General features: G+C 34.3%; 1 protein-coding gene across 2 annotated transcripts in view; it reads left to right on the top strand.

Annotated features, from left to right (window-relative positions):
• LOC140155798 (tetraspanin-9-like) overlaps positions 1-22391 on the top strand; it is a 51049-nt gene that overhangs the window by 6847 nt on the left and 21811 nt on the right. For both annotated transcript variants that reach the window (XM_072178765.1, XM_072178763.1), the window contains exon 2: positions 8437-8554. In XM_072178765.1, coding sequence (XP_072034866.1) covers positions 8492-8554 — 63 coding nt within the window. In that variant the 5' untranslated portion in view covers positions 8437-8491. The remainder of the gene's footprint in view (positions 1-8436; positions 8555-22391) is intronic.

Genomic DNA, 22391 nt, shown 5'->3' with positions numbered 1-22391 from the left:
ATTCAGAATGCAATTCGATATGTCTGATGAGCTCTCATGTCCCACAAAAAATACTGTCGAAACGCTCAAAACGCTCATTCCAGATCCCTTAATAAACCACGTTTTTTCCTGCCTGGTCTGAATACCTTGGTCTGAATCCCTAGCCGTAGAATTCCGTCTAAGCATACCTATATTACAAGGGATTAGTCGTACAACAATAAATGCTTGTACAATCGCCTGTATCAGTAATAGTTGCTCAAACTCCAAATAATGTTTTTGAGGAGGTTGTTTGTCGTAATGTCTTTCGACAAACAACCCTCATTTAAAGGCATATGCATGTATGCTTGTAGACGGATTTCTACGGTATTCTGATAAAATAATTCTTCAAGGGTTATGGTAATTGGCTATAATTCATTGTGTTCCTGAGCGTGTAACATCTCTTCCAAAATAATTGTTTTCAGAATCACTAAGAGGCCGATGCATCTGCAGAATGTTTACAAACCTACATCATCAGTGCAGTGGTCAAAATTTAATGAGATATCTCATATAATTTCATATCAATCTTTCTAGCCTCATAAAAAATAATAGTTTATAGCCTGTGATAATTTGATGCTCCCATCTCGCCAGTAGGTAGCGATGTAGGAAGGAAAAATGATACACGGTAATTGGCAATTACACAGGGTTATCATTCTTATCTTACTATAAATAGCACTGACTTATACTTTCAAGGAATACAAGGAATTATATTATTTCTTCGACATAACAGACAAGAGAAATTCATTCTTTTTAATAAATTGAGAAAATAAAATCACAAATCCATACACACATCCACCCACAATATAAACGGTATATATATTTATATATTGGCATTTGGCACGTCTGTCCAAGAGGTAAATTTACCTTGTGAATTACTTCAGTACAATAATAACATTAACAAAACGTTAAATCATGTTAAATATATAATTCCGTTATATGAATACCGAAAATTGGCGATGTTGTCAATTGCACGTTTTCCCCACTTTTCAATAATAAGGACTTAAATTGGATTTATCGAATAAATAAAAAAGGATGCCACTAGCACTACGATCTAAAATTATATAATATCTTGCCTGAAGTTACCAGTCATTGCGAGACCAAAATGAGCATTATTATAGCGATTTCACCGCAACTGCACTTTTGGTAAAGTGTACAAAGTATGTTAACTGGGTAGTGTCTGTTTGCTTGATGCTCCCTTGGAAGGTTTGACTGCAGGATGAAATTTCACGTGCAGATTTGACTTGTTATGGAGAAGTTAAAGATAGGCATCGATTGGGAATAGAGCAAAGCGAGAGAGTACTATCAGTTTAATCTAATTTTGCCTTCTGTGCCACCTTAAATTGCTCCCACAAGTAAATTAGGAGGGAAACGAACTTGGGTAAAATGCTAACTCAAAGAAAGCAGTGGAGATAGTCAATAAGGTAGAATTTTTAAACACCGGTTCTTGAATTGTATTGACATTACGTTTGCCTAATAAATACTCGCCTCTTTCTTATTTTACTTTATTATTATTAAATTTGTGCTAAAAAAGACCATACATGCACTGTGTAGAATAATGCTTGTGCTTGTATATTTCGGCTGCTAAAAATATCGCATAACTCTACGCTTCATACCACAATGACCACATTAATATACAATTTATGAAATACTTGCAATACTCTTCAGAAAGGTAAACTATGAAAGAAATTATTATACACCGTTGAACAATTATAGTGCCATGTATATCCATACATGCACAATACATTTAGAATAATCATGAATTCCTACACGAACATTAACATCTGAATAACTTACATGGCGTAAAACATTTACTTTTCAAGGCCATATCAAAAGCGGCTGTTCAAACAAACCGTTTTATAGTCCATCATGCGAGTTTTCGCGTAAATCAGGAAAAGAACTTGAACAAAATACGTAATCATAAATGTTCACTACTTTCAGAATCTCCACATAGTGTAAAAAGCGTTTTGACATTGACAAAACTCACAGATGTCAAATACTGTTTACACGAATAACGTTTTATAAACACACAAATAGTTTAGAAATCATATTTTAATATAAAATTTATTTTAAGTCCAATCTTCTTTGCGTAATCGTATTAGTCTGATAGTGTGCTATAATAAGATCAAATTTTTTTAAGTGTAAGGAACAGACATGCAATATTTACGAGTGGGTAATTACTGACCCTGCTACAAAATAAGTCTCGTTGCCTGGCGAGCAAATTTGATAACATTTCAGCTAAATTAAATGAATGCAGAGGTTGATGTAATCAGGGGCGCAAATGCTAAGAGGATTTATACACTTACACGGAAGACTCTATATAGGCTCAGCTTGCTCAGTAAAACACTGAAACCTTGCGTATTTTACGGTATAAAAAATGTACTTGACTATATGAGTGACTATGTGCATACACATGAACAACACCACCTCCACACACCCCCCATACCCCTCCCCAGAACCGCCACCCCACATACTTCATCCGTAACCAACAATAAAAATAATTGTTATCAATCTCTCTTCTTTATTAATTAGGGATACCAATGCAACTAAGCCACCAACGTGCTTTTTCCAGTTTCCATTCCCTTCGAAATAAAAGGCTTCATTTTGATTATGGATGCTAGTCTTCATGCTCTTTGTTTCCTCTATCTCCACATTTTCTCTCACACCCTCCCCCCCGACAACCCACCAGATTCCACCTAAAACGCGCAACCCCCCCTCACACACACCCCCACACACACTTTTCCAAAAACAAATCTGCCGAAAATATATGTAATTCACTAGCAATTTTCTGTGGTGCAGGCTACAAGCATGACAAATATGCCATCAGCGTGCTTTTTCCGGTCTCCGCAATAAATCGAAAAACAACACTTCATGTGAAATGTTAGTGTGGTATGTTTTACACCCCACCCGTCCCACTCATAACTCATCCTCACATATACACATACCACCACCTTGAAGACGAGAATTATAAGAAGCCGATATAATTTACTACTGACTTGTCAGTTGTGTACTAATTACAACTCAGCCATCAACGTGCTTTTTCCGGTCTCTGCAGTAACTCGAAGCAACACGCGTCATGTGATATATGAGCGCGTAATGTTCCTCATGACCAATGATGTAAGAAGCTGAAATGAATGTTTATTGTACAAACCCCACCATAAAATATATAACAACCAAGCGAACTATAGCGAACTAGTTGTTCGACAAACAACCCTCATTTAGAGGCATATATGGTCGAATCCAACGAAAAGTGTACACGGCATGTTCAGGGCCATAACTTAAAAGTATTAATCAATTGGCATTCGTTTTTGTATTGTGTTTATTCGCCTTGATCATACGCTTCGCGCCATATATAATAAGACCCCTTTGTGAAAAACTTAGACACAGAGACCCCAAAACATGCTATTTTTACCCATTTTTTCAAAATATTTCTTAAAGTATTTTTAAAAACATATAAATCAGTTATGAAAAGAAGTCATTGGATTGAATCTAAATTGATTTCCTGAAAGGTGTGTATTCAAAGATTGCCTGTTCAATTTTTCACATATTTGTACATAATTATGAATTTTTTGTGATAATTTTTTGAGTGGTATTGTTTTACATTACCTACGAATACAATTTTTCATAGCACTAGATATATCTTTAAAAATGGAAATCACTAATAAATGCGCAATTGATACAAGCTTTGATATGTCCAATACTGAAATGCATTGCATTCGGACATCTTTATTATTGTGTTTAGCTGCCAGAAATTCTAAATGGCACAAAGGTAGGTTTGGTAAAAATATGCATTACCTCCGAATACATGTTAAAAGCTGTGCCATTTCCACAAAGTGAGAGAATAGTAAACAATAGTTAAGCAATAGGTGCAGGGTAATGCACTCTTTATTTCTACCAAGTTTCAATAGCCTGCGTTTAAATATTTCTGAGATGTCAACAATAAAAGCAAGTATTCGTAGGTAAATTTCGGTAACCGAATGTTACCTACGAATACAATTTGACATCATGACAGTATTGTGAAACAACGCCATTCATGCCAATGCCCATATTGGTACATAACAAAGGCCTGTATGTTTGCTATCAAATCATATGTCAATGAAAGTTGCGAATTCACATACATGCCCACCATGCAAAACTGAATACGGCTTAATTGGTGAAAAATATGTACTGAAATAGACAAAATACTGAAATTTGAAAGAAAAATCAGATTCAAAGAAGATTAGAAGGGATAAATACTTGGATTTGTCAACTGTCATGTGTGCTTCATTTTAAATGTTTACCGACCGTCTGGTTTCTGAGTAATTTGTGTCCAAATTGATTTATTCGAAGGTAACTTTTGACGTTTTCGCTAAGGTTACCTACGAATACCATGGAAAAAACGACTGTTCTCATTGTCTCATGATCTAGACAACACATTGATGGACCCTGGTATAAAGCTAATTGTAGTTGCCCTCAAACGAAAGGCCACAAGACGTAACTGACTCCAAGATGGACTTCACAAGTCTGCAATAACGGTTTTAAGCGATTTGTGTGCAATTAAGCAAATTAAAGTCACTTTAGTGCCTTTGTTTCTTACTTCAATCCTCTTTCAACCGCTGTGAACCGACATTATTAATACATGATAGGGTCTAAAGTATCAATAAACGCACATAAAGAAAATAATACATTCAAAGTGCTTTATAAAATGAATTTTTGATTGCGATATCCACCAAAAGTCTAATTCTTACCTACAAATACTGAAATGTTACTTACGAATACAGCATAATACATGACATGTGTAATGAAGTGTGTCTACCAATGGAAATTAATTGTCAAAAACTTTAAGCGGTACCCCAGGACACTATTATTACCCATATACGGATTCATTCAACAATTATTTATTATGTAAAATTGCTGATTAACTACTTGTATATCAAAATGAAGTGGTCAAAATCTTGCTAAAAGTAGGCATATCACCTCAAAAATAATCGCAGCAGAAACATGTTATTTAATGTTCCTACATTATTGAGCTTTATTAAAGCATCAAAAATCAAAAAACAGAATTGAAATCGGTCAATGCATTGTGACGTAGTGTCAATTTAAAGATGCTCGTAGATGGAATGAAATCCTGCCACAAATGGCTGTAATGACAAAATTGGCACATTTTAAGATTTTGAAGGTATATTTGGACGCTTGCTTGAAAAAGCAGCGTTAATTTAAATATCACATGTTAAATGCATATCTTTCCTGACTTCGTTACAGAAAACAAAATTAAAAAATCCATCATTGAATAATTATAATAAATTAACCAAATATACTATTTTAGCAATTTCGGCCAATCTGCAGACAAATTAAATCTCAAAAATGACTAAGTTCAGCTAATTAATATGCAAAATTGATGCCAATAGAAAACCGTACATGATATAAAGGTGCGGTTTTTGTGCACACATATGTATACAAAGTTCTTTCAATTGATAACAAAAATACACAAAAAGTAATTAATTATGCAAATTAGGTAAAAACAGCTAATTATGTATTTATGATATTATTATGCAAATTAGGCATGAGTAATTTTAGTTTTTTTTTCAATATTTAATGAACGTCTGTTCATTCATCATAAATTTTTTAAGTATGATCCTGTTATGAGGTTGAATAAATGAACTGCAGTTAATTATTTAAAAACAATACAAAAAATAAAAAGTTTGACATTTTGACGGTGTCTGGAATATAATTTTCATTTTTACTGTAAACATGGTATGTGTCACCATTACTCAAAGCCAAGTCCGAAAAGTAAAAATTAAAATTCAGTTGCAATGAGACTTTAAATTAACATTTTGTCATCTGGATTAACATGGGAGGATAATCGGTAAAAGCAAAAGCCCTTTTACTGTACCGCGTATACAAAAATAGTATGGCCTTGGACACACACAATGGCTTAGAGCTATTGTGGTTTGGAAAAATACTCCCTAAAAATATCATTGATTAATGTTTTGCTTCAACTAGTTTTAGGGAAGTGTTTCATTCGTTGTCGACGGAATTAATTTACATGCCAAGAAAGATTAGTATTTCAGTTAAATGGTGGTAGTTCCTTTACTTCAATAGGCCTATATTTACTGATTTATGAGCGATCTTCAAAAATCCATAAAAACAGGCAGTAGCTCTTAAACAAAACAATTTTTTTATTTAAGGACCCGATGTTAGCCTGGGAAAGGCTTCACACACCATATATTAAAAATTTAAACAATTTGGATAAATGAAGCATATGAAGAAATTCATTTATCGACATGGATGTTTTCTAAAATTGGCCAAATTTGAAGCGCGCCCTTTTCAATTCACTGTTATGCTTGCATGCACAGTGTAGCAGAATTATTGTGCAGCCACTGTGACATACCTACTAAAAGCATCAAAATTTTTTGATCTAAGGTAATAGCATTTATTCATTTGGACGTACCATCTGAAAGAGATCTAAAAACTACCATTTTATTAATTCATTACCATAATAGCAAAATTTAAACCTCTAAACTCAATATAGATATTGTTAAATCGCTCATGTTACCTACGAATACCCGGGTTTCTTCACCTTTTCATTGTATAAAGCGTTAGGTATATGCGTATAATTCCTAATATTCTTGAAAATATATATCCTACTTGTTCTAATACAATGTGTAAATTGATTCATACTCATTTTGATAAATAAAATACAGAAACTGACTAAACTTCATTTTCAAAAATAAACTAGCATAAATTGACTAAGATCATATTGATCGCGTTATAAAATAAAAACAAATATTTTCTGGTTGAGCTAGCATTTTCCTGACACCCTGTGGTCTACATTACACGAAAAAAACGTTAATGGGAATATTCCATTTGTTTTAGGTTGATTAGTATTGCGATAGTGAAAGCATCCTAGTGGTATTCGTAGGTAACATTGGGATTTGATATCACATTTACTATCACACGTCCTGGATTTATTTTTCAAGATTAGTAATGGCACTTTTGGTTCCTATAAGGCCAATATGTCATCAATCAATGGGCAAAAGGAAAAAATTGTGGAGACATTTTTATTTCGGACTTTTATTTTTGGCCCGTGGACACTTTTGGTTGGATTCGACCATATGCTTGTAGACGGAATTCTACGGTATTCTGATAAAATAATTCTTCACGGGTTATGGTAATTGGCTATAATTCATTGTGCGTGTTACATCTCTACCAAAGTAATTGTTTTCAGGATCACTAAGAGGCCGAAACATCTGCAGAATGTTTACAAGTCATCAGTGCAGTGGTCAAAATTTAATGAGATATCTCATTTAATTTCATATTAATCTTTCTAGCCTCATAAAAATAATAGTTTATAGCCTGTGATAATTTGATGCTCCCATCTCGCCAGTAGGTAGCGATGTAGGAAGGAACAATGATACACGGTAATTGGCAATTACATAGGGTTATCATTCCTATTATAAAAATGTACTTGACTATATGAGTGACTATGTGCATACACATGAAAAAAAAACCATACACCCCACCCCACACACAAGCACCCCCTCCACCCGAACCGCCACCCCACATACTTCATCCGTAACCAACAATAAAAATAATTGTTATCAATCTCTCCTCTTTATTAATTAGGGGTATAATGCAACTAAGCCACCAATGTGCTTTTTCCAGTTTCCATTCCCTTCGAAACACTTCATTTTGATTATTGATGCTAGTCTTCGTGCTCTTTGTTTCCTCTATCTCCACATTTTCTCTCACCCCCCCACCCCGACAACCCACCAGATTCCACCTAGAACGCCCCCCCCACACACAAACACACTTTTCCAAAAACAAATCTGCCAAAAATGTATTATAATATGTAATTCACTAGCAATTTTCTGTGGTGCAGGCTACAACCATGACAAATATGCCATCAGCGTGCTTTTTCCGGTCTCCGCAATAAATCGAAAAACAACACTTCATGTGAAATGTTAGTGTGGTATGTTTTACACCCCACCCGTCCCACTCATAACTCATCCTCACATATACATACCACCACCTTGAAGACGAGAATTATAAGAAGCCGATATAATTTACTACTGACTTGTCAGTTGTGTACTAATTACAACTCAGCCATCAACGTGCTTTTTCCGGTCTCTGCAGTAACTCGAAGCAACACGCGTCATGTGATATATGAGCGCGTAATGTTCCTCATGACCAATGATGTAAGAAGCTGAAATGAATGTTTATTGTACAAACCCCGCCATAAAATATATAACAACCAAGCGAACTATAGAGTGATCACGAATAAGTTTCGCTCGATATAGCAAAAAAATATAGCTATAACCTATTCCATATCTGGTTTCAACCGCAGCCTGCATAGTGTTAAATATTTTACGATTTGCACCAAATGACATTTTGAAATATAGACATGAAATAATATATCTTAATTTTCTCATCTTGATATTGCAGATATGACTGACTTTTGATCCTGAGTATTGCCTGGCCCAGTAACCACGACATCATCATGTGCTGCTGCGCCAAAGAATTCGTGAAATGTTGCCTGTATTTCTTTGATGTCATATTTTTCGTAAGTATGGTGATACTTTTGATACCAACAGGGTTAGAGATGTATCTGTGTAGGGAGTCTATTTGTACGCGTCAGTTGCACCAAGTCTCATAAATAGTCGTCTCAATTGCCTTCAATATTACTGATAGAGAGAATAAGATCATAGTAGGATGATAAAGGTTCGTACGCAATGGTTGAAACTAATTAGTAATTATAATAGTTGAACCCTTTGAACAAATGCACTTTCCTAGACGCCTTTATAGTGCCTTGCGACTAACTGTCACCTCGATGTCTTATCGTGTTGGCCCAAGTGGTGAATTCTTCAGAAATATTGAGGGTGTGATATAATGGTGTTCGAAATATCATTAATATAACATGTTTTGAGGCAAGGGCAGGTTTTCTATCTGTTTTCTATTTTAGATGGGTAATTGAATTAGATGAATTATGATCAATTGAATCATGTCAACCAGAAAAAACTCACTTTTGGTTAGATGTTATCACCGACGTTACGGTCAAAACCTTTGGCCTTCAGCTAAGTGGATGATTTAGGGTCATCTGAGGTGAATCGATGAGGAAGTTGCTTGATGACCCGATCCCGACCATGTGACATCTTTATATGTGACAGATTCACTGGGATCGGGTCATCAAGCAACTTCCTCATCGATTGACCTCGGATGACCCTAAATCATCCACCCAGCTGAAGGCCAAAGGTTTTGGCCGCAACGTCGGTGATAACATCTAACCAAAAGTGATATTTTTGTGGTTGATATGATTCAATTTATCATAATTTGAACTTTTCACAGATGACTAAAAGTATACACAGTGAATTAGAATTAGTTTTCAAAACAATTTTACGTTGACACAATACTTATTTAAACTTGTGAAACAAATTGGCCTTAAAAACAATGAATCTTGTGCTTTAATCAAACAAGAATCCTTGCTGACCCAGAAGTAATTGAGTAACATGTTTACGGCATGATACATGCAATGTAATACATGCAGCATGAGCAAAGATATATTACATCTAAATCCACGCAATATCTCCTTGAAAGCTGTTTCTTGCTCTAGGGAGGAGGATTTGTAATTAAAATCTTCTGTTATTATGCTCAAAAGAAAACTACAATTCGAATCAACAAGTCTCCTCCCGAAGTCTTATACGTCTTACAAGCAATATGACCTATATTTTTATTTGGGTTAATTCTAATTCATATACTTACAGGGTATCTTTGTTTGTCATCGTCTTTGGAAATGAATAGCAAATAGGCAACATATATCAATGTTATCAAAGAAGAAAGTATTTTAATCTTTGAACAAACTTGAATGTTATTTTCAACTGAGAAATATTCTTCTGTTTGAGCAATTCCAAGTATAAAAAATGAAGGAGTTAAACTCACGAAAAAGGAAAAGTACGAGGAGCCCCTTTTCACTAAAATGACATCTTTGAAACGTCAAAAATGTTAGTTTATTATTTTACTTGGAATTTCTCAAAAAGAACAATATTCCTGAATCAAAGTATTTTATGTTGTGTCTTACCCCTATATATCACAATATGTATTTGAATACTTCTTGTAAAGTGACATGTTTGCATTTTTTTTTTATTTTAAAAATATAAATTTGCATCAGCCCCTTATTGTTCGTAGTTACAATGTGTTGAAATACTAGATACACTTATTTAGTCTCGATAAAGATGTTAGGGGCTAGAAATCCAAACTAGGTGAAGTGAATAACCTTATTATCTTAACACAGTTCCATTCGTGAACCCATTTACTTGTAATGTAGGCTAAATACCAGATTTAATCATGATAATTATCAGAGCTAGTGACGAGCTTACATGAGCTTTGGAATGAGCTTACACTGTGTTCCGAAATACACACAATATACCTCCCCAGAGCTTATAGGTTTGAAGTTGCCCTAAATCAAACAAAAATAGGACTGTGGCACGATATGCGCATGTAATGTATTAATACAGTCTTGCTATATTTTATATGCCAATATTTAATGAAGCAACGGGAAGACAATGTAAATATATGTCAGAAAAAGCGGCAATAGTTATAGATCTCAATGTCATCTACTCTACCATTAAATAGATAACACGTGTCCTGCTACACGCGTATGACATCGACATGTTCAATGACAAACGTGGATTCATTATTGTAACACAAACGACACCAAAAAGTCATAAAGAACCGATACTTTGTTTCAATTTGAATTCTCTTTTTCTACCTCACTGCGCATCCTCTTCATCTGCTAATCTCCCTCTGCCTCTTTACTTTGGACTGTCTCTCTCTCTTTCATTCTCTATCTCACTTTAATGGCTTTTCATCAAAGCAATAAAATTCACATCTGCGCAACACCCTCCCTCCCTCCCTCCCTCGTTGTTAAGGTTAATTAGTTACTATTGTTAAGACGCTTGGGAATATTACGGTCAACCATTGTATGTTTGCGATCCATCATAACACAAAGATGGGAAACAAGACAAAGAACAAAGTATACAAATTGATACAGATGTATTCAAAGAAAGACATGTGTTGCTGGTTGACATGCGCTTATTTTGTAATATCAGTATTTGAATTTGAAAATTCCCGCCCATTCACTATCAGATATCAGAAATGTGTGAGTACGTATTTTAGTAATTGCGTTGTAGTGTAAATGAAACCTAACTATAGTATAAGTGCTTTCGACTCGAGAAAACTACAACTTACAGGGACTACATGAATATGGAGAAATGGGCAAAATTATTGTTCTGGTTTGAAGCCCCTTCGTAATCAATTTGAATCGCATTTTTATTTCTGTGTGACACAAAGAATATTTTTGTTGATTGCCCTATCATACGCTATTCTGCTGCCATATACATTTTCAATGGCGTTTATTAAACAAAAACCATTCTATGCAAAACTAGCACATGTAATTTAGATAATTTACATGCTCTCAAATATGTAAACTCAAAAGTAATAATATCAAAAGACCTAGCGAATGAAACGGAATGAACTTGAGCTATTTGTTAACTGAAACATTGCCTTATATACCTCCATGCATTGAGGCCTCCACACGAACCCCGTGCAGTGTATTAATTAAATCCCGCCTACAAAGAGAACAAGAATATATCAAATTCTTGACAAGTTACTTTAAAGTAGTTGTAACATCTCCAAGAGGTCCCCTACTTACGCGTTTTCTGCTAATAGAACTATACTCAGTGGAAATCCTAAATACGAATGCTGTAAATTCTGCACTAATTCAAATACGCTATTAGACATTCTGTCTGTACAAAGAGAGGTTAACTTCAATTTTGAGACCCTTGTGCTGTAGACATAGTCTGTCTATGTACAAGAAGCACAACGTTAAAGTTCCTCTAGCGTTTCCTTAAATGGATTTAATTTTGATCATTTCTGAATCTAAGAGAAGCTAAAAACTGTAGTAGAATGTTAGGAAGGCAGGCAGTATTATACCTTGTACCTTATGCACGGATTTTACAATGCTGCGGATAAGTTACACTCTAAATAAAAATAGTGAAACTTACTCAATTACTCAGAGCTACAAAATGAGTAAAATGGAACTCAATATTGATTAGATTGTACTCAATTTGAGTACAATTTAATCAATATTAAGTTCCATTTACTCATTTTGTCAAGACTGCCCCTTGTCTACAGAAAACATCTGAAATTAGCAAATAGGCAAGATCTACTTGTTCTCTGTTGACAAGGGACAGTATACAGTGAACGGCTCTTTTCAGAGCCATCAGTAGGCAAGGGGCGGCCTACATGTCTCATAGCTTAGGTACTTTGTCCTGAAGAAGTCAGAGCTACTCCTGACGAAAGCTTGACATTTCTAAACTTGTCCGACGGCGAACCCCCTAAAAACCCACAAATTGTTATGAAAAGCCTATCCCACAATCTAATACAGTTAGTTAGAAGGTGATTTCTTTTTCAAATATGATAAAAGAATTTAAACATGAAAAGTAAAAGAAGGGTATAGAGAAGCAATCTCTTTTTCCACAATCTGTGATCGTGAATTACTATCTGAAATACGTAAATGGCCATATCAAAAATAGCAGAATAGAGAGAGGTGCAACAATCTATACATTTGCCTTTATGAACGAAATTTTAATGCAAGTAATAATGCATTTGATTTCACCTGCTGTGTTGTACATTAATGGAGTTTTTAAAGCTGTTATACACATGTATATGAACCATTTAACTGATTTTAAGATTATCTGAACTCACAATAAGCATAACATCACATCACTTCACAATGTAGTTTTTGTAACACATGTATAAATTACACACAACTAAAGCAAACCTCTCCCTGTACATGGTAAATCATTCAATAAACCCCTTTACCATCCAGAATGACGGAGATGCTGACAATCCCAGCGCTTGGTATTCTGCTCGTGAAGACTCCAATTAATCTTGCAAATAGCGAACTCTCAATTCATTGTGAAGGAATTGGATAACCCGTTGAAAGTTGGAATCACTTCATGTGCTATATCTTACGTTTATTAGCACATGCTAATGGGATTGGAGACAGCAAACTAATTGGTTAGGGGGGATAAACATCATCACTAAATTAAGTTGGAAATATCATTTTTAGGATGATGAGCAGATGTTTTTTGAGTATGTTTTGTGTACTTAGTTTTCAGGGTGAGATTTTATTATTATGGTAAATTAGATTAATACGTGGATATGAGAGTATCTGGTTTAATATCTAATTGCGTGATCATATGATAGACAGTTTGTTAGCGATGCATAGCGTCGATTGGATTACTCTCTCTGGTATACATTCATCCAATCAATTTTATTTACTTCAACTCAACTATTGAAATAGAATATAAATGCCACACTTGTTATACATGGAATAAAATGAGAAGATATCATATATCCATTGTTTGCATAAATCCCATATCCACACTCTTACTACTAAATTTTAATACATATATCATCATGGCTTCTACACTCTTAAAACTGTCTTGTCGAATTTAAGTATAATTCCTGGTAAAATAAGATTTCATTAGATTTTGAGTCAAATTTGACACCTTACATTTTTGTCAAATTTGAGTCTTGACTAGTATTGAATCAAAGTTGACGTGATTTCTAGTCAAAGACCAGGAATCGCGTGAAATTTCATTTACTAGGAACCTAGTCAAATCCGACTACACCTTTTTAAGAGTGTATACAAACTTTCATATGATTTTTCATATGATGTAATACACTGCTGTATTTTGTAAATTTGTATATCCCAGGCGTAATAGTATATCATACAAAGTGGGATATGTGATAGTGAATTATTGATATGTTTTCTCTCACGACATAAGGAAAGCACATGAGAGGTATGTCACGTATAATCTTCCTTGATTGATACTCTAAGTTTACTTCTATATACCACTTTAGGATCTAGGCCCACTGAAAAATTAATCTTCGCACAACAAACCGACATTAACATTCATAGTGTTTGAGATAATGCCTGATCTACCCACAGGAACACACGTGCCTGAGCAGGGAGATGCCTTAAGGTGTTCAAAATCGCATGCTAACTTTTTCTCACGCTACTACTGATCATCCTTTGCTCCATCATCACGTGTTGCTAAGCAACGTCAGGATTATAGTGACATTTTTCTTGATGTACAACTTTATCAAATAATTGTAACTAATTCAATGCTAGTGTGTGATCCTATGTATAGTCAATATTGAATTGTAATGTACTGATTTGTTATTTGTTTTCCCGCTTTTATTATTGTCATAAGCCTTATCGTCGTCTGCATGAAATAAACCCTATGCGCGCAACACTTTTTTCTCTAACTTTGTATCAATGTACCCCTTAAGGGTATCAAACGTGATTTCAAAACAAAGATACCTGATCAGGTTACAACTTATCAATTACTGGATTCTTCCAGTAGTAAAATCACGGCCCACAACGCCTTTAGGATGCCTCTTATAGTTGTCTACTCTCGACTAATAATTGGCTCACCCTGGCGTTGTATTGTTACCTGATCGCCTTTTGGTTACATTTCCCTCGAGATAGATAGGATTTTGCTTGCTACATCTCCATAGATTCTTCTTGCAAACGATACAAGTAACAACGATGATCGTTTTTCCTCTACAATACTATTTGGTATTCACCTTGGGACCTTATTAAGAAGATAAATCTGTAAGATATACAGGAGGGAAATAAACACGAAACATCATAATCAGCATACAAAACATACACACATCGTGCATTTATATTGAGACACACGACGTCTTTATCATAGTTCCGTTGATCAGAATGAAACAAATGACAAATGTAAATGACATGTAAACGAGCGTATAAATGATACTTGCAAATTTTAGAATTCTAAATTATGTGGTATCGTATGACATTTATACAGAGAGTTCGTCTTGATATTCGATTCATCTTCAACGTGTTAAAAAGTCTTGTAACGAGAAACTTTACTATTCAAGGAAATTTTCACACATTTAAATATTACCTTGCTTGCATTTTGTCAGGCTGAATTATACAGAATCTTGTTTTATACGCGATATGAATATTTATCAAATACAAATAGAAGAATATAATGCTATTCATTTCTGCTTCAATTTGAGCTAATTTTATCTGTCCATCTATCATTGTCATCAGTACAGTCTTCAATTTGAGTGTGTAAGCTTTTTTCGCCATATAAAAAAACTGCTACGATGCGTATTATCTGTACATGGAATTAAAGAAAAAAGCGAAAACTTTACGGAAGTTCAGAACCAAGAAATACTCTCATTTGTCTGATATCAGTTTCGCTAGCGTAAATGACCTTATGTAGACGGTCACAATCAATCCAACTTAAACAAATCTAATCTCATAGGAGGTTTTAGATGTGAGCATTTAAGTATTTCTTCATTGAACATTCTCTTAGCAACATTTACAAATTGCATCATGTACCTCTCTCCATGATTTTTGCAACACTCCATCCAAACTCTATCCGGTAAAACCGAATTAGACAGGTTATTAGACAAGTGTTGAGCGATATCTTTACACTTAAGCGTCAAACTAGGTGTTAAGTTTTACAAGATTCGCCTGCAAGTCATATTCAGTAAGGTGACGATAGGCACGCAAGCAAGTCAACATTAAGACTATACATAATAGTAGACTGGACTGTTGTAAATGAAAAATTACTTATAATAATGATATGATATTTAATGTAGAGTAAACGAATTGGAGTTATATTACTCGATGATATAGGTTAACAAAATGTTGTATCAATTCATAATATTGAACCAAATCATATTGCTCATCACATTCAATAAATTGTAAGCAATTAAGCAGCAAGAGTTTTGAACACGTTTCCAATTGAATGCAGGTTAATAGAACAGTTTCTACTTTAAGATGTAGTACTTCATACCGACTAAACACATAATAAAATTCTATAAACTCCACAATATTGACCTAAACGAGTTTATTAAATCTACAAAGTCTAGACAACCCCCCGAAATAATATGAATTAATCGGAAATGTAGAACTTGAGCAAATTTGCGCTTCCATTCCCTGAATATCATTGGATCTGTTCTCAATTTTGGTCTGTTTAGTCAGGGATTCGAAGAGAAGGATGCCCTTTTTGGCAGTAACTAAATGGGGAATGTCGGAAAGTATTTATAGTCAATCAATATTTATATCTGCGATGGAGCATTGACAACAAAATGGATGGAGACAAATTACATGTGTTGACAATGTAATGTAATTTGTATCTGTCATGGAGTAACAGATTTAAATACACAAGTAAACCTATGCAGAACCAATTTTCAACAAAACAATTCATGTTTGTTCTGTGCATTTGTCCCGGGCATTTGTTGAAACTGGAAGTCATTGCTTTGTCACTACTTACTGTATATAGTTGGTAAGCAACAGACAAGGACAAGGAAGAGCTATTCCTAAATCAACATTTTGTAGCTTCGATACTTGTGCTTGAATATTGAGAATAGAGATAGTATAGATAGTATAGATGCTGTTTGTTACAAGGCTAAATGTAAAAATTTAACGGAACTGCATTCTTTGACGATATTAGATAAATCTGTTAAGAGGCAAAATAAACAGGTAAAACGTCATAATTAGCATACAAAACAATCACATGCCGTGCATGAATGTCCAATAAAATAAAACACGGTTTCTATTTGAGCTTATTTGAACACCTGATTCAGTACTTTTAGATGGAACATTTAAAAAGACTAAACACATAATGCAATTGTACAAACTATGCAGTTATTGGTCGCAATTTTGGTCTGCGTATTCTTCAAAGGTCAGGAACTCGTAGAGAGGAATACTCTTTTTGGTAGTAACTAAATGGGGAATGTCGGAAAGTAAATAGTCAATCAATCTGCGATGGGCTTTGATAACAAAATGGATGGATATACTTCATAGATATAGTAAATTAAGTAAAGAAACTTGTTTTGACATTATGCTGCGATTTGTATCTGTCATATGGAGTAACACGTTTAAATACACAAGTAAACTTCAGCATTATACAGAACCAATATTTTACAAAACAATTCATGTTTGTTCGGTGCATTTGTTAAGTCCTTGTACTGTCACCTCTTACTGTCTTTAGTTGGTAAGCAATAGACAGAGAAGAGCTGTTCCTATGTCAATATTTTTCAGCTTCGGTACTTGTATCATGAATGTGTTTGAATTCAATTTCAGTTTGTATTTTAATCACCTTAAAGTTCAAAGCGTCTTAATTTGCATGTTGGTTACGATCATGAATGAAATATTCCGTAAGGCATGTAAGAAAGAAATTAAAATGGTGGTTTTGCGAGTTTTGATAATCATAACAGAGACAGTCTTGATGCTGTATGTTAACGGAACGACATTCTTTGGCGATATGAAGATGAATCTGTAAGATACATTTTACGTCAGGCAAACAAATAAACAAGAAACATCATAATCAGCATACAAAACATACACACACCGTGCATTTATATTGAGACATACGACGTCTTTATTTAATTCCATTGATCAGATTGAATCAAAGGAAACATGTAAATAACATGTAAACGAGCGTACAATGATACTTGCAAATTGAAATTTTCAGATTTCTCGATTCTGTGGCATCGTATGACATTTATTTAAAGAATTTGTCTTGATATTTGATTCATCTTCAACGTGTATGTCCTGTAACAAAAAACTTTACCATCGAAAGATGACCTTACGTAAACACAAATAAAATCTCATAGCTGTTTTAGATGTTGGTATTTTGTCAGTAAGCAACAATCATGACAATTACTTTACGTTTCCGCAAATCTGCATCATATCTCAGGGTTTTTTCTATACTCCATCCAAACTCTATCCTGCAATACCGAATTAGACAGGTGATTAGACAAGTTCTGAGCAATATCTTTACACTTAGGTGTCAAGTTAGGTGTTAAGTTTTGTAAGATTCGCTGCAAGTCATATTCAGGAAGGTGCCGATAGGCTCGCAAGCGAAGTCAACATTAAGACTATGACCCATTATGATAGAAGTAGGTCTATCTGGGCTGTCGAAATCAGAATTATGTATGTAGTATCAAGTCTAATATGCCATGGAGATACGGATTGGATCTATTATGATAATTATAGCCTACATAATCAGCGTGGACGTATAATGATACAGATTCAATACAGATTCAAATGCGTATTGCACAGGGCTCTGCGTCATTGTAAAGACTTTTGCTTTTTACTTTCACTTGCATTATAATGAATTGTTCGAGGCAGAATACTGACATTTAATTTAGACACACGGGAACTGCATTTCATTATTAAACTCTTCTCAATTGTGTAACAATTTATTAACACATCCACCTCGTAGTCGGGCGGGTAAAAAGTGTTGCTTCTAAATCCAATATGGTATGTAAATGACAAATAACTTTTAATGTATAGCAAACAAAGAGATGGGATTGCTCACCATACATGGACTTAAATTGTAAAAGTTTTCAATTGAATGTCAAATTAAATAGAACAGTTTCTATTTGAACACCTTTTAGATGTAGCACTTTTAAATTAAACTTTTAAAAGACGAAACACATAATACAATTGTACAAACTCCACAATATTGATCTAAACCGGTTTATTGAATCTACAAAGCCTAGACAATCCCCAAAACAACATGAATTAATCGGAAATGTAGAACTTGAGCAAATTTGCGCTTCCATTCCCTGAATTATTGGATCTAGTCGCAATTTTGGTGTTATTACACTTCAAAGGTCAGGGACTCGTAGAGAGGGAACGCTTTTTGGTAGTAACTAAATGGGGAATGTCGGGAAGTAATTGAGGGTCAATCAATATTGATATCTGCGATGGAGCATTGACAACAAAATGGATAAGACAAATAAGAAACATGTGTTGACAATGTAATGTGATTTGTATCTGTCATGGGGTAACATACACAAGTAAACCTATGCAGAACCAATTTTCAACAAAACAATTCATGTTTGTTCTGTGCATTTGTCCCGAGCATTGGTTGAAACTGTAAGTCATTGCTTTGTCACTACGTACTGTATTTAGTTGGTAAGCAACAGACAGGGAAGAGCTATTCCTAAATCAACATTTTTTAGCTTCGGTACTTGTGATTTGTGCTTGAATATTGAGGACAGAGACAGTATAGATGCTGTTTGTTACCAGGCTAAATGTAACAATTTAACCGAACGACATTTTTTGACGATATTAGATCAATCTGTTATAGAATTCTCAATGAGAAACTTTACCATTGAAAGATGGCCTCAGCTAGACTGGCAATAATAAGTAGAGTAAAAACAACTATAATCTCTGTCATATTATATCTCGAACATTGGTATTTTGTCACTAAATATTCTATCAGCAACATTTACTTTTCAAATTTACATCACATCAGCATTTACATTTCTCAGGGATTTTTGCTACACTCCATCCAAACTCCATACTGTAATACCGAATTAGACAGGTGATTAAACAAGTGTTGAGCGATATCTTCACACTTAAGCGTCATGTTAGGTGATAAGTTTTGTGAGATTCGCCTGCAAGTCATATTCAGGACGGTGATGATAGGCTCGCAAGCAAGTCAACATTAAGACTATGGCACACAGACGTAGATTTATCTTGACTGTTGTAAATGAAAATGACCTGTATAAATGTAAGTAAACGAAAAGATGCCCTTTTCTGGATTTATCTTACTAACTTGAACCAAATCATGTCGCTCACCATACTCAAATTGCAACTGAGCAGCAAGAGTTTTGAACAAGTGTCCAATGTAATTCGAATAAGATAAAACACGGTTTCTATTTGAACACCTTTAGATGCAGTACTTTTTAAATTTAAAAAAATGACTAAAACACATAATAAATAAAAAATGACTAAAACACATAACAATTGTACAAACTACACAGTATTGATCTAAACCGGTTTAATGAATCTACGAAACCTAGGCAACCCCGAAACAACATGAATTAATCGAAATGTAGAACTTGAGCAAATTTGCGCTTCCATTCCCTAAGCATCATCGAATAGTATTCACAATTTGGTCTGCTTATTCTTCAAAGGTCAGGGACTCGTAGAGAGGGATACCCTTTTTGGCAGTAACTAAATGGGGAATGTCGGAAAGTAATTGATAGTCAATCAATATTGATATCTGCGATGGAGCATTGACAACAAAATGGAAGACAAATAAGAAACATGTGTTGACAATGTAATGTGATTTGTATCTGTCATGGGGTAACAGGTTTAAATACACAAGTAAACTGCATGAATATACAGAATCCGTTTTCAACAAAACAATTCATGTATGTTTGTGCAATTGTTTAAACTCAAAATCCTTGAATTGTTATTACTTTAACTGTCTTTAGTTGGTAGGCTATAGACAGCGATGAGCTGTTCCTAAATCAATACTTTAGCTACGTTATACTTGTATCATGAATTGCGCTTTTAATTTCAGTTTGTATTTTAATCATCACGAAGTTCATACCGTCTTTGATTTGCATGTTGGTTACGAATGAAATATTCCATAAGGTATGTGAGGACGAAATATTAAAATGTTGGTTTTTGAGAGTTTTGATAACAGAGACAGTATTTGATGCTGTTTTTTACTAAATGTAACGGTTGAACGAAACGGCATTCTTTGGGTGATAAAAAGGTACATGTGGCAAATAAACAAGACATGTCATAATCAGCTATCTAAACTTACTAGTACACCCCTACACACGCCGTGCACTTACATTGATACATACAATGTAGGACGTCTTTATTGTAGTTCCATTGATCAGACTGAAACCAAGAAAAGCTGTTCAAGTGTCAGGTAATAGCGTATAATGGCACTTGCAAATTGAAAATGATAGAATTCTCAATTATTTGGTATTGTATGACATTTATGTAAAGAGTTCGTCTTGATATCAGATTTATCTTCAATGTGTATGGCTGGTATAACGAGAAATGTTACCATGTATCCAATTGAAATATGGCCTTAGCTTACCGTTCCATATAAGTCCAGCAAAAACAAATATAATCTAGCTGATATGATACCTCATTATAAGCATTGGGATATGTCACTAAATATTCTATAAGCAAAGTTTACTTTACGTTTCCGCAATACATTTGCATCATCTCAGCATTTGTACCTCTCAGAGATTTTTGCTACACTCCATCCAAACTCCATACCGAATTAGACAGGTTATTAGACAAGTGTTGAGCGATATCTTTACACTTAAGCGTCAAGTTAGGTGATAAGTTTTATAAGATTCGCCTGCAAGTCATATTCAGTAAGGTGACGATAGGCACGCAAGCAAGTCAACATTAAGACTATGGCACATAGAAGTAGCTTTATCTGGGCCGTCTAAATCCGAAGTAAGCCTAATAATAGCACAACTCTACGTAGATCCGCATCGATACAGATTGAAATGTGTTTCGCTGTTTACTTTCATTTGGATATAATGAATTCGAGGCAGAACAATGACATTTAGTTTAGACACACGGGAACTGCATTTCATTATTGAACTCTTGTCAAGTTGTGTAACAGTTCTTCTAGAAAGACTTTTAGTCTTTACATTCTATACAATCTACGATTCACTACCACAAGATCGAGCAAAAAAATGTACTTCTTATCAATGTATGGTAAATTATGTATATAAATGGCAAATCATTTGTAATGTGCCATAAACAAAACGATGAGTAATTGGATTATTACTCGATATGTTAAAAAATGCTGTATCAATTCATAATATCGAACCAAATCGTGTTTCTCACCACACTCAAATTGCAAGTGAGCAGCATATTTCCAATTGAATGTCGAATGAAATCAAACACGGTTTATATTTGAACACCTTTAGATGAAGTAATATTTAAATGGAACTTTCAAACAGACTAAACACATAATACAATTGTACAAACGCCACAAATTTGCGCTTCCATGCATTCCTTGAACATCATTAGATCTTGTCGCAAATTTGGTTTTCTTTTTCTTCAAAAGGTCATTAGAGCCTTTTGGTAGTAACTAAATGGGTAATGTCGGGAAGTAATTGAGGGTCAATCAACATTTTTATATATTTGCGATGGAGCATTGATAACAAAAAGACAGAGACAAATAAAAAACATTTGTTGAAAATATAATGTGACTTGTATCTGTCATGGAGTAACAGGTTTAAATACACAAGTAAACTGCATGTTATTACCATTTCACCTATTTTCAACAAAACAATACTCATTGTGCATTTATTTAAACTCCAAAATACTGTATCATTTCAATATATTGAACCGAATCAAATTGTTCCCCATATTGCAAGCAAACAGCAAGAGTTTTGAACAAGTTTAGAATTGAATGTCGAACAGAATAAAACACTGTTTCTACTTTGAACACCTTTAGATGTAGTACTTTTAAATGATAAACACATACAATTGTACAAAC

The sequence above is a fragment of the Amphiura filiformis genome, chromosome 6, assembly GCF_039555335.1.
Source record: "Amphiura filiformis chromosome 6, Afil_fr2py, whole genome shotgun sequence".
NCBI classification, from domain to species: domain Eukaryota; kingdom Metazoa; phylum Echinodermata; class Ophiuroidea; order Amphilepidida; family Amphiuridae; genus Amphiura; species Amphiura filiformis.
This window is presented reverse-complemented; position numbering and strand designations above follow the sequence as displayed.